The 14,628-nt window shown below is 39.3% G+C and overlaps 1 protein-coding gene across 1 annotated transcript in view; it reads right to left on the bottom strand.

Moving 5' to 3' along the window:
* The window catches only part of LOC136862402 (uncharacterized), a 154,727-nt gene extending 141,675 nt beyond the window's left edge, over positions 1–13,052 (bottom strand). The window contains exons 1-3 of the mRNA XM_067138881.2: positions 12,910–13,052; positions 12,457–12,576; positions 12,215–12,314 (exon numbers count right to left, since the gene is read on the bottom strand). Coding sequence (XP_066994982.2) covers positions 12,215–12,314; positions 12,457–12,576; positions 12,910–12,948 — 259 coding nt within the window. The 5' untranslated portion in view covers positions 12,949–13,052. The remainder of the gene's footprint in view (positions 1–12,214; positions 12,315–12,456; positions 12,577–12,909) is intronic.
* Positions 13,053–14,628: the final 1,576 nt, after the last annotated feature.

Genomic DNA, 14,628 nt, shown 5'->3' with positions numbered 1-14,628 from the left:
ATCGGGGAAACTCCCATGATTTTCTGAATTTCCATGTTGGTGACATGATCTAGCCGGGTGAGGCCAAGTGATCAGCGAAGCTTGTTTGTGCTTGACTGTTGCTGGCCAACATTCAGAGACATATGGAGCGACTGGGCAAACAACAGTCCTGTAAACATAAACTTCAGGTGGATTAGTATCCGATGAACACAGAGAATACCAGTAGATTGCTGCTGCTAAATCCAGGCTGCATTTACGCATGCATGGGCATCTGGAATATTGTCACGCTTGGCAGTGACCCAAAACCAAGATAGTTAAACTGTTCCACTTTATTGAGATGTTGGCCATCTATCTGGATGATTCCAGCCGTCTGCAGACTCTTTTCTTGGTATTCAGAAAGTCCATGTGCTGTTAGTCTCTCATTTCACTTCTAAACACTTCTCGGCAGCCAGTAGGACATCATCAGCATACAAAAGTGTGATGACTGAATATCTGAGGTAACTGTGTCCATACACAATATGAAGAGAAGTGGTGACAGAGCCGATCACTGGTGGACACCAACCCGAATCGGAATGGTGGTGAAATTCAAGCAGGATATTAAATGGCACTGATAGAGCTTTGACAGAGCAAATTTATTCAGAAGATATATTCCTCAGGGATACCATGAGATCAAAGTGCATGCCAAATCAGTTCATGAGGAACGCAGTCAAAGGTCTTTTCCAGGTCCAGGAAGGCAATGTGAAATGGCCTGTTCTCTTCCCAGTGTCTTTCCATAACCAACCGATCTGCATTAATAGAATCAATATTTCCACATATCCACACTAGTTCAGACTGACGGTGACAATACTCCATAGGCGCTGATCTATGATGCGTTCGAAGAGCTTTATGGTATGATACAGTAGGTGAATAGGCTGATGGTTTGCACAATCATAGACATCAACCTTGCCCTTCCAAAGTGGTTGTTTATTGACCAGGATGATGGCAGCAATTCTATGATAAAACTGGTTGAACAAGGTTGCAATAAGCTCAGCCCCTTGTTGTCCAAGCATTTTCAATGCTTCAGCTGGAATATCGTCAGGTACAATGGCCTTGCCAATTTTCATTTTCTGCAGGACCTCCTGAACTTCTGAAGAGGTGATAAGTGGGACAGGTCCTGAGATTGGTAGTGGAGGATAAGGGAATTCTCTGTTGCAGATCTTGGAAAAGTGCTTATTCCAGTGTTCTATCTATTAAGTGTGTGCTTCTTATACCAAAATCGTGGTTGTATGCTATAGATAATTCTTTATCCACTGATGTACTTACTGAATACAATACTTATTACTGGACAACTATCCTCTCAACACTAATCAGAGGGCCAATACTTCAAAGAATGTAGATATCTGCAAACAAAAGGGAAGGGCAATGAAGGACTTACAAATAAAAAACTCCCTATGCCTCATAAACCTAATAACGTTGGGGTCACAAGAGAATAAGAGTTGACCACGGGAGGTCGGATAGGAAAGACAAAAGTGATTAGACTGGCACAAGTAAGTGAAAGCAATGCCAGGCTCATCTAGAGACCCAGTGATAACCAACTACACTCCCAGGTTGAGAGCCCCTACATACATACATACATACATACATACATACATACATACATACATACATACATACATACATTATCATTATAGACTGTTATGCCTTTCAGCGTTCAGTCTGCAAGCCTCTGAGAATTTACTAAACGTCGCCACAATCCTCGATTTGCAACTAGTGTTGTGGCCTCATTTAGTTCTATACCTCTTATCTTTAAATCGTTAGAAACAGAGTCTAACCATCGTCGTCTTGGTCTCCCTCTACTTCTCTTACTCTCCATAACAGAGTCCATTATTCTCCTAGGAAACCTATCCTCCTCCATTCGCCTCACATGACCCCACCACCGAAGCCGGTTTATGCGTACAGCTTCATCCATCGAGTTCATTCCTAAATTAGCCTTTATCTCCTCATTCTGAGTTCCCTCCTGCCATTGTTCCCACCTGTTTGTACCAGCAATCATTCTTGCTACTTTCATGTCTGTTACTTCTAACTTATGAATAAGATATCCTGAGTCCACCCAGCTTTCGCTCCCATAAAGCAAAGTTGGTCTGAAAACAGACCGATGTAAAGATAGTTTCGTCTGGGAGCTGACTTCCTTCTTACAGAATACTGCTGATCGCAACTGCGAGCTCACTGCATTAGCTTTACTACACCTTGATTCAATCTCACTTACTATATTACCATATTACCATCCTGGGAAAACACACAACCTAAATACTTGAAATTATCGACCTGTTCTAGCTTTGTATCACCAATCTGACATTCAATTCTGTTGGATTTCTTACCTACTGACATCAATTTAGTCTTCGAGAGGCTAATTTTCATACCATACTCATTGAACCTATTTTCAAGTTCCAAGATGTTAGACTGCAGGCTTTCGGCACAGTCTGCCATTAAGACCAAGTCGTCAGCATAGGCCAGGCTGTTTACTACATTTCCACCTAACTGAATCCCTCCCTGCCATTTTATACCTTTCAGCATATGATCCATGTAAACTACAAACAGCAAAGGTGAAAGATTACAGCCTTGTCTAACTCCTGTAAGTACCCCGAACCAAGAACTCATTCTACCATCAATTCTCACTGAAGCCCAATTGTCAACATAAATGCCTTTGATTGATTTTAATAATCTACCTTTAATTCCATAGTCCCCCAGTATAGCGAACATCTTTTCCCTCGGTACCCTGTCATATGCTTTCTCTAGATCTACGAAACATAAACACAACTGCCTATTCCTCTCGTAGCATTTTTCAATTACCTGGCGCATACTGAAAATCTGATCCTGACAGCCTCTCTGTGGTCTGAAACCACACTGGTTTTCATCCAACTTCCTCTCAACGACTGATCGCACCTTCCCTTCCAAGATGCCTGTGAATACTTTGCCTGGTATACTAATCAATGAGATACCTCGATAGTTGTTGCAATCCTTCCTGTTCCCTTGCTTATAGATAGGTGCAATTACTGCTTTTGTCCAATCTGAAGGTACCTTTCCAATACTCCACGCTAATTTGACTACTCTATGAAGCCATTTCATCCCTGCCTTCCCACTATACTTCACCATTTCAGGTCTAATTTCATCTATTCCTGCTGCCTTATGACAATGGAGTTTATTTACTATCCTTTCCACTTCCTCAAGCATAATTTCACCAACATCATTTTCCTCCTCTCCATGAGCTTGACTGTTTGCAACACCACCATGATGATTTCCTTTTACATTGAGAAGATGTTCAAAATATTCCCTCCACCTCTCCAGTGATTCCCTGGGATCTGTTATGAGTTCACCTGAATTACTCAAAACACTATTCAATTCCTTTTTCCCTCCCTTCCTAAGATTCTTTATTACTGTCCAGAAAGGTTTCCCTGCTGCTTGGCTTAGCCTTTCCAGGTTATTACCAAAATCTTCCCATGACTTCTTTTTGGATTCAACAACTATTTGTTTCGCTCTGTTTCTTTCATCTACGTACAAATCCCTGTCTGCCTCGGCCCTTGTTTGGAGCCATTTCTGATAAGCCTTCTTTTTACGTTTACAGGCTGCTCTCACTTCATCATTCCACCAAGATGTTCGCCTTTTCCCATCTTTACACACAGTTGTTCCTAGGCATTCCCTTGCTGTTTCTACTACAGCATCCCTGTATGCCACCCATTCACTTTCTATATCCTGAACCTGCTTACTGTCTACTGTTCGAAACTTCTCACTAATCATATCCATGTACTTCTGTCTAATTTCCTCGTCCTGGAGATTTTCTACCCTTATTCGTTTGCAGACAGATTTCACTTTCTCTACCCTAGGCCTAGAGATACTTAGTTCACTACAGATCAGATAATGGTCTGTATCATCGAAAAATCCCCGAAAAACTCGTACATTCCTAAAAGATTTCCTGAATTCAAAGTCTGTTAAGATATAGTCTATTATGGATCTGGTACCCCTAGCCTCCCATGTGTAGCGGTGAATAGCCTTATGCTTGAAGAATGTATTCGTAACAGCTAAACCCATACTAGCACAGAAGTCCAGCAAACGCTTCCCATTCCCATTAGCTTCCATATCTTCCCCACATTTACCAATCACCCTTTTGTATCCTTCAGTTCTATTCCCAACTCTCGCATTGAAATCGCCCATTAGCACTATTCTATCCTTGCTGTTGACCCTGACCACAATGTCACTCAATGCTTCATAAAACTTGTCAACTTCATCCTCATCTGCACCCTCACAAGGTGAATACACGGACACAATTCTTGTCCTAATTCCTCCCACTGAGAAATCTACCCACATCATTCGCTCACTTACGTGCCTAACAGAAACTATGTTGCGTGCAATGGTATTCCTGATAAAGAGCCCTACCCCAGACTCTGCCCTTCCCTTTCTAACACCCGTCAAGTACACTTTATAATCTCCTATCTCTTCCTCCTTATCTCCCCTTACCCGAATATCACTTACTCCTAGCACATCCAGATGCATCCTCTTTGCTGACTCAGCAAGTTCTACCTTCTTTCTTCCATAAGCCCCGTTAATATTGATAGCTCCCCATCGAATTCCATTTCGTTCGCCAAGTTGTTTCCAAGGAGTCCCTCGCCTGTCAAATGGGAGTGGGACTCCATTACTCCCATAGGTCCAAGGCTTGCTTAAAGTGTTCTGAGCTCGGTAAATTCATGAAGCAGGATGCTGCCCTACTTGCACATAGTCCAAGTGAGGATCTCTCCTCTAACGGGTTATGGACCACCGGTGAATTGTGTAGTCCTAGCCGCCTGAGCACAAAGAGGGCCACGACTCAGAATATGTCCGAGATGCCCACTCCCATTCCATAGCAACTGGTATCCCGACTCTCAGGACCACTTACTAGGCCACTCAGCCGTTGCCCATGGTTCACGAACTAGGACGTGACTACAGTAACCCACAAACATGAACCACCACTTCTTTAAGACATGCAGGGGATACTGTAGATGTACTATATCTCCAGCCACAGGAAAAACACTAGGGAGAGTCAACTTAACTGATCATAAATAATTTTGTATAATTATACATTTAGTTAATTTTGAATGATGAATATGTATTAATTAAAAAAATATGGATATTAAAATATGTTGGCCTTGTGGACTAGAGCATGGAAACAATACCCTCAAATCAGCTGATTCAATCTGGCAATGTAACTCAGCTGATTCACTCTTGTCATATTCTTTCTTAAGAATATCAGACTATAACATGAGGTAGTACTTCTCAGTTTCTCTGAAAATTAGTCATCCTTGTATAATGACTACAGCAAATGACAGACTAACTGTGTACATATTTGAACTACAAACATTTTGTCTGTCCATTTTAAGAGAGAATGTAATTGTAACTAGGTCAATGCAGGAAAAAAACCCACCTTTATTAAATATTCCTTTAACTTCCAAGGCATTATGGGATGATAGGATATCATTTTATGCCCCTAAAGCAGTTCTTTACCATGTCATGAAATCTACAAACTGGACTCTTGCATTTTACCACCCTTAAATGATGACCCATTGTGTAGAAATTTAATCCTGCAACCTAAGGTAAACACACAACCAGAAAACATATATATACATTCACAACTTCATTATAAACTGTTAAGCCTTTCGGCATTCAGTCTGCAAGCGCCTGTGAATCAACTGAAGGACTCCACAATGCTCTATTTGTAACTAGTTCTGTAGCTTCGTTTAGTTCCGCGCCACTTATCTTCAAATTGTTAAAGAATGAGTATAACCATCGTCGCCTTGGTCTTGCACTTCTCTTACCCTCCAAGAATGAGTCCATTATTTTCCTAGGTAACATATCCTCCTCCAAGCGTCTTGCATGTCCCCCACCACTGAAGTCAGTTTGTGTGTACAGCTTCATCCATTGAATTCATTCCTAAATTAGCCTTTACCTCCTCACTCCGAATACCCACCTGCTTGTACCAGTAATCATTCTTACTACTTTCAAGTCTGTTACTTCTGACCTGGGGATATTTTATCCATAAGTTAGAAGTAACAGACTGGTGTAAAGAGTAAGACTTCTTTCTTACAAAATACTGTTGGTCACAAGCGAGCTCACTGCATTAGGTCTGCTACACCTTGGGACGTATGCATTAAATCCAGCAAATACTTTTTCTACATCCTTTGTAAGTATATGCTAGAATAAGTGTGAATAAAATAATCTAGCAGTTGCTTTACTTACTGGTGTTTACTTGCTAGTAAGCATTTGCTTAATTTTCCAGCAAAAGCTGAATTATACATGAATAAACCTAGCATATGCTAGTACTATGCAACCATTTGCTTAAGATTTACCAAGCTCAGTTAGCTTGAAGTTTGTTCTGTGATGACTTAATGTTGCCTTCTGGTTGATTTCGTGGCATAAATTTTAAATACCCAACGCAGGAAACTCTATAATCCCAGACGGCATAGTGATGAACGTGCATATAAATATCTGTATAGATTTAACGAAGAAAATGTTGAATTAATTTCAAGTTCTTTCTTGGAAGAAAGTGACGAGACGCATGGTGGCGAGTTAACATTGAAGGAACGAAGCAGATATTTCTTCGTTTTGTTGGCGATCCGGGTTTCCAAGTTGGGATAGGAGAATACATGGGAATGCATCAAAGTACTGTTAATAGAACCACTGATTTTGTCAGCGAGAACATTTTTCATAAAGCACAACACTGGATAAAATTTCCGTCACGGCCACAACAAATTAATATAGCTAGAGATGAATGGCAGCAACGCTTTAACTTTCCTTGTGTGATCGGTGCTCTTGACTGTACACAAATGTACCAATTTTTAAGCCATGCTTACACAGCGATGAATACATCAACCACAAAAATTTTGCTTCTATCAATGTACAAGCAACCTGAAATTCAAGCAAACTTTTTACAAGTGTTGATGCTAGGTGGCCTGGTTCTGTTCACGACAGTCGCATATTTAAGAATTCACGTGTATGAAGGATTGCAAGAGCATGCGGGAGCAGCGATACTGTTGGGTGATTCAGGTTATGGGCTTCTACCATGGCTGCTAACACTTTACCAAAACCCTCAAAATCACAACCGCGTGCATGCTCAAAAAAAAAAAGAGTAATTATTGCACAAGATGTTTTGATCAGCTGAGGAGAAATTTCCCTCTACTAGCAAACAACATCAGAATCTCTTTACAGAAAATTTCACGCAATATCATCTGTTGCTTTGTGCTTCATAATGTCTCCAAATATTTAAGAGATGAGGATAATTTTGATAATGTTTATACTGAAGAAAACGACTAGGATGGTGCTGGTGATGGGGGTGATCAAGAATAAGTTTATGATGACATGAGAAGACGTGGTGTACAGAGAAGAAATGAAATCGCTAATATTTTGTTTCAACAAGTTGCTGTAAATTAACCATGAAAGTGAAGCACTCCGATCTGGAAATGACAACAAAATTTAATAATCATGTGGCTCGTATTTTTCATTTAACTTAAACTCTTACATCATTATGGTGATTCACTCCATCTTGTACGCTACAGTACTGTACCATTTCGCCTCAGTTGAATACAAATACAAACACTTATCTCTCTGATTTTATGTTCCACACATTATTCAAACTGTATGTAGGTTTGTTCACAATTATTTTGAAGCTATTTTCCGTTCTTCTACTTCCTGCTGTTGCATGCGAACTAACTTCAAGCCTTTCAGTCTCCTCAGTCCCTGCGGCTAACTTTATTTTCTTGGTGGTGGTGGTGTCATACTCTGTAGCGGTATACTGTCAATCATTGATATCAGCTGCTTGTTTCTTACTTCCTCCTTCAGCACATCCTCCTCAAATAGAATTACTAACCTTGATCTACAGGTTAATAAAATGAACTCAACATGAATGATTCATAAAGGAAGTACGTTAGGCCTAATGATTCTTTTTCTAAGTACTACACAGCTTGTGGAGTGATATGGTATTTCATCAATGAGTCTAGTAAAGTTTAATACCGGGTGAGTTGGCTATGCGGTTAGCGCCACGCAGCTGTGAGCCTGAATCCGGGAGATAGTGGGTTTGAACCTCACTGTCGGCAGCCCTGAAAATTGTTTTCCGTGGTTTCCCATTTTCACACCAGGCAAATGCTGGAACACGAGCCTTTCTTTTCCGATTCTGAGATATGTGACATAGGCCGTGACAAATTCCCTTCAGAATTGTGTGTCGCAATGATAGCTGCTGATACTTCATGGAGAAAAGTAGACAATCTGATTTTCAGAAGATTTCTTGAAAAATATACCAAAAGGGACATTTTCCATGAATTGACACTTAGAAGGAATGATTTACTGCCATCCAAGAAAATGCAAGTATTAATGCATACTGCTATTTGCTTTACGTCGCACCGACACAGATAGGTCTTATGGTGACGATGGGATAGCAAAGGCCTAGGAATTGGAAGGAAGCAGCCGTGGCCTTAATTAAGCTTCAGCCCCAGCATTTGCCTCGTGTGAAAATGGAAAACCACGGAAAACCATCTTCAGGGCTGCCGACAGATAGGCTCGAACCCACTATCTCCCGATTACTGGATACTGGCCACACTTAAGCGACTGCAGCTATCGAGCTCGGTAGATAATGCATACTGTAGCTTACGTAAATAGGCTAGTTCATTTTAGAACATTACTGATTTTTCTGTTACTTCAGTCGCAATATTAGTTGTGTGGAGGGTGTCTTAGATGGTATACTGTAAGTATAATGGGAATTAAAATAGAAGTGTTATAATAATCTAGTTTGTCTCATTTAGTACCTATTTCTTTAATTTTTCACACTTTTTGTATAATTTAATGAAAAAGTTCCTATTAAAGTGACCCTTTCTCAAAATTTCAGTGCTTTTTTGCCTGCTTATTTTAAGCATTTTGAGTGCCTATAAATTCACCCTACCTCATTACTGAAGACTTAGCGCAGAAAGTTGATGCAAAGGTTTGAGAAAACAGACGCTTTACGATTTCATCTTTAAGTTACGAGTTGCCTGACATTTCAAGGAGTGTACTTTATGAAATTCTGGCAGGGCACTGACATTATCGTAAGCTGTGCTTGCTGCGTACCGAGAATGCTGACAGAGGTGCACAAAACCAACCGCAACCACTATTTCAAAGTGATCCTATCTTCAAACATTTGTTAATATCTTCACTTTCATTTTATACTTTGACCAGCAAGCACATACTTGTTTATATTCTTTTAAGCATTGTATTTTTACTTCATCCTATTAATGTAATTTACTAAGGGTCAATTATATGTACTACATACTTGTATATCTTTGTTCATACGACCTGTTTCAGCTGATGATGGCATCCATAAACACCAAAACCGGTACTGAATAAAAATGTTGTGATCATATTAACAACATATGTATTGAAAAAGGTGGATCAATCAAATTTCCTTCTATTGTATGTTGAAAGGTACAGTAACGAAGGTGATGCTTTCCTAAGCTGAATTGTGCACTGTGTTTTGGGATAGGCAGGGTGTACTGCACGTGGATTTTCTGCACCATTTGCACACAATAAATGTCTGGATTTATTGTGAGAACGTACGTAAAATCAGTCGTGCAACACAAAACAAATGACGGTGGCATGCTCACAAGGTGCATTCTTTAGCTTCAGGACCATGCGTGACCTCACACAGCTAATTGAATCAGAGACCTCATTGTTTTATTTGACTGGGAACAATTTGATCATCCTGTGTATAGCCCTGACCTAGCACCTAGTGACTACCACTTGTTCCTGCACTTTTAGGAGGTCTGCGCCCCGACAATGACGACTTAAAAATGACCACGCTACTGTGGCAGGTACATCAGGTGGCAGATTTCTATGAGGATGGCTGGGATGAGTGGCTCAGACAGTTGAGATGCTGGTCTTCTCACACCAACTTGGCAGGTTTGATCCTGGCTCAGTACAGTGGTATCTGAAAATGCTCAAATACGTCAGCCTTGCATCAGTAGATTTACTGGCACATAAAAGAACTCTTGCAAAACAAAATTCCGGCACCTCAGCTTCTCCGAAAACTGTCAGAAGTAGTTAGTGGGAGTTAAAATACAATGACATTATTATATTCTACGAGGATGGAATTCAGAAGCTGGTTTCACGATATGATAAATGCTTTAATATGATTAGAATTTACGCTGAGAAGTAGTTTCAGGTACAGCTTACATGTAAAAAAATAATGTTTAAAAAATTGCATTATTTTTCTACATCAAAACGGTACTTACTTTAAAACTATCAAGGCTATCAAGGCGATGAATGGCATAAAACTCATCAATAGACTATCAACTGGAACAGCAATGAAATTATTCAAAATTAAAATCACTCCTATCATAACATATGGACTAGAATTAATATGGATACATTGCACACAGATAAATCTGGAACCAATTGAGGAAGTGAAAGCTACTTTTCTGAAGAAATTATTGTGCCTTTCCAAATTCACACCATCTCGGCTCGCATACGAGCTCACCAGGGAGTCTTTCTTCATTGAGGAACTACGACTACAGCTACTTTTACCAGCAACTCCTGAATATAAAGGCCTCATGGAAGTGCTTTGGAAAAAAAAAAAATGAAATAGGGTCAGAGTTCTACGCCGCAGATGCTATGATCTAAAACGATTGGCAACAACGGAACTATGAGCCGAGACATTTAGTGACACGCTATGTCGTTCATGGCTTCCACTTCAAGGTGTGCATGACCAGCAAATATCACGATCCCAATGTCACCTGTATTTGTGCTTTGTGCAACAGAAGTTGTGATTGATACCACGCAGTGAAAGGAAGTGTTCATTAAAAATGCTTTGCAGTGAGGTACAGTGACTATCCTAATAACTATTGTTAACTATTGTATTCCTGCACATTGTGTGCTTTTCCTCTTTATTATTTAAAACTATGCCTCGTACATAGCTAGATGAAGGAAATAAATAAAAATGATGTTCATTATTAGCGAACAGCAACAAGACAAATTTCTCAAGTGTCAGAAATAACTCCATGTGATGGTACTCTATCTTAAGCCTTCCCTACACAACATAAACATAACTGGCTGGTCCTCTCGTGGCATTTTTTTAATTACATGGTGCATACTGAAAATCTGCTCTGAAACCACACTGGTTTTCATCTGACTTATTTTCAATCCTTGATCACTTTCTTTTCCACAGTGCCACTGAACACCTTTCTGGGTATACTGATTGATGAAATAACTCTGTAGTAGTTGCCATCCTTCCTGTTTCCTTGCTTACAAATAGGTGCAGTTACTGCTTTTGTCCAACCAGAAGGTACCTACCTCACCCATATTCCAAGTGATTTCTATTCTCTTTGAAGTAATTTAATCCCTGCCTTCCCACTATATTTCACCATTTCAGGTCGAATTTAACATATTCCTGATCCTCTATTACACTGTAGTTTACTTACCATCCTTATCACTTCCTCGAGAATAATTCCACTGCCATCATTGTTCACTTCCCCACGATATTGGCTGTTTGTAACTTCAACAGATAGATTTGAGATGATTTTCAGAACATTCCTCCTTATCTGTCCAGTGATTGATTCCCTGTCCCTTTCTAACACACTATAAAATCAAGTATAACATCATCACTCCTCTTGACGTGCTCTCATAGTCGTAGTGCACTATTTAATTTTTTTTTACCTTGAGTAAGACAAGAACACAGTATTTTCCTACCTTATCTTGTTCTTCGCAACTTAATGAATATATCTAATAGCATTTAAATGCACCTACAAGCAAACTGGCGACGTTCCCTTATTTACTGTACCACACACTCACCATCACTACCTGATGGTTGAGTAGTAGTGATGTTAATAGAACTTATTTGACATTCTCTACACTGCACATGCACTGTCAAATAGCATTGCTTTAAATCATCTGCTCGGTATGGTGGATAGACAACAGTTACCTTTATTCTACACGCAAGCTGAGAACATCAAATAGCTCCATGAATGCTGCAAAGTCTGATCTGTACATTATGCACTCACCTTTCCAAGGTTTAAAGTTTTCAAGAGGTTTTCTACAATAATCTTAACTGGCATATTTGTGCTAGTACTAGATACATTACCGTATGACATCTACATGCCATGAACACGTTTCCTATAATAACCTCAATAGGAATAGGATTTGTGATAATAAAAGAAATGGCAACTATGAGCCATATCCTTAAAATAAATGTAGGAACATCTAAAAGCCTTACATTGCACAGCTGTAGTACCAGTGACAGATATAAATGCTGAAGTATATGGAGGTGCTAATCCTAATTCTGCTAGTTGTGTTGCATCTATGTAATCTGGTATCTGAAACGAAAGAGAATTGAAAGGCAATTAAGGTATGCTTCCTGCTTTATCCACTCTGTGGATCACAATTCAGATATTCTGTTCCCAACATATTTTAAAATAGCTTATAATAAGGTTAAAGGGATAGTTAAATGGAACTTGCTTCTTTAGTAGAATTATTAACGATGATTTGTAACTGCTCCGAGATAACATTCCAAAACTCCACTGCTTTGTCTCTCTCTTCATTACCCATTTCTTGCACCAATGCTGCTGCATCTTCGATCTGAAACCCAGCCGAAGTTTGTACAAAGAAACGCTCAGCCCAATCTTCACGGTTTAACTTATAAATGCATTGTATAATAAACAGTAGGAATAAGCGTATATAACATATAGAAAATAATCCAACATAAATAAATCACGAGACTACAAGAGACAACTATTTCATTTCTTTTTCAAGGGTATTCCATTCCATGTTTATTTGATATATTACTTTCGAGTATTTAAACAATTCGAAATGCACACGATCGTGTTTATCCAATCAGCTGTTCTTCACCAGGAATAACTGATCAATGCTAACAAACCAACAACAATACCAAAAACGACTAATGGTCTCGACCTTTTCTTTAAAAATCTGTAAAAGGCTCGACAAACTCATGTCAAGATTTTAAAAGAGGCTGTGCTCGCACAACATGGCTAAATTAATAAAATGTTGCCACTTTCTATGTATAAATGGCCGGTCAGCAAATGTAAACATTTCCAGCCAAGCGCAACTGGTATTAAAGACGAGTTCCTATTGGTTTAAGTCTGGAACGTCCAGCATTCTACATCAAAGTGGTCCTTGCTGCTCCACCTGGTATTTCCTTTGCCTGGTGAAAAGTATCACTTCTCAATTGGATTTGAATAAATTGCCTCCTAGCTCCCATACTATTATTTTATTATTAATGAAAAGGTGCGCCCTCCACTACTATCGCTTTTTGCTATTACTCTTTGCTTAGTTGCATTTGGGTTGTTTATGTAGACAGTCTTTCCAATGTTCACTTGCAATTCATTTGTATCTGTCCACTTCTCCAGTGAATCCAGTGCTTTTTGTAGCTCTTTAACATCGTGTGATCCTAGAACCATATCATCAGCATATGAATACATGGTTACTTCATTTGATACCTCTTTTATCGCTTGAACCACGTCATAGATAGCTACATTAAACAATAAAGGACTGAGAGGGTCACCCTGTAGAATGTCATTTGTCTGCGTAATCTCCCTCGATGAAGTTATATTGTCTGAAATGATGACAGTATTATTTATTAACATCATTATTAACATTATTAACAGTATAGTGAGAGCCTTGTCCTCAACAAGAGAATCAAGCTTCGCCGATCTATGAACACTGTGTGAAAGTTTCCCCTTGGTAGTCGTAAGATGTTATGTATATCGTCCAGTAGATATCTTATTGCGTGCAGAGTACTTCTTCGTCTTCTAAATCCAAATTGCTCTTCAGGAAGTTTGGTTTCAATTTCTTCCGTAAGTCGAGTGGTTATTAACTTGGTGAGTATCTTTAACAAATTATTCTTCAGAACAATCCCTCTATAGGAATTTGGATCAAGCAAGTTACCCTTTCCTTTGTATAAAACCTTCAATGTGGAGGTTTTCAACGCTTGCGGGATGTCTCCTAGTAACAAGCATAGGTTCATAACATCCGTTATGGATGGAAGTAATTATTATTAGAAAGGCCACCCGAATGCGCATTAGGATTTACAATATTCACTTATCGACATGATTCTCTTGTTGAAAATCTTGATGTGATACCTGTCACACTGTTTGCAACATAAAACGCATATACAGTTAACATCTGGATTATGAAAAGTCTTCACTGTGCATATCTTGTGGTGAAAACCATGAATGGAAAGTCGTGTTATGATATGTCTTTGATCTTGATTTTCTTTGGTCCAGTTTCTCACCAACATGGCATCTGGAGGTATAAAAGTAGGGTCGATTTCCTTTCCTTTCTTCCCTTCTGCGTGGAAGTTCATTGTAAGCTCCAGTCGATGGATTCTCATTCTGAGGTCCTGAATGTAAAAAGTTTCTTTGGCCAATTCATATACTAGACATGATGGAGCCGATTTTCCAACTCGTAAAGTAAATTTAAGAAAGCGTGCTTTTACTTTCTCTATCCTTTCGAGGTCTCTGAGTTTGAGATGGTCCCAAATTAGTTCCAATCCGTAAGACAAGACAAGTGATATTACTGTGTGGAATAACATTATTGCCGTGGATAAAAATAGTGCTGCGAGATCTTTTATCTTGGATGGCGCTTATCGCTGCCACAGTTCTTTCTTCTATG

Source organism: Anabrus simplex, chromosome 1 (genome assembly GCF_040414725.1).
Source record: "Anabrus simplex isolate iqAnaSimp1 chromosome 1, ASM4041472v1, whole genome shotgun sequence".
Lineage (NCBI taxonomy): Eukaryota > Metazoa > Arthropoda > Insecta > Orthoptera > Tettigoniidae > Anabrus > Anabrus simplex.
Note: the sequence above shows the minus strand (reverse complement) of the source record. Positions and strands in the feature narration are given on the sequence as shown.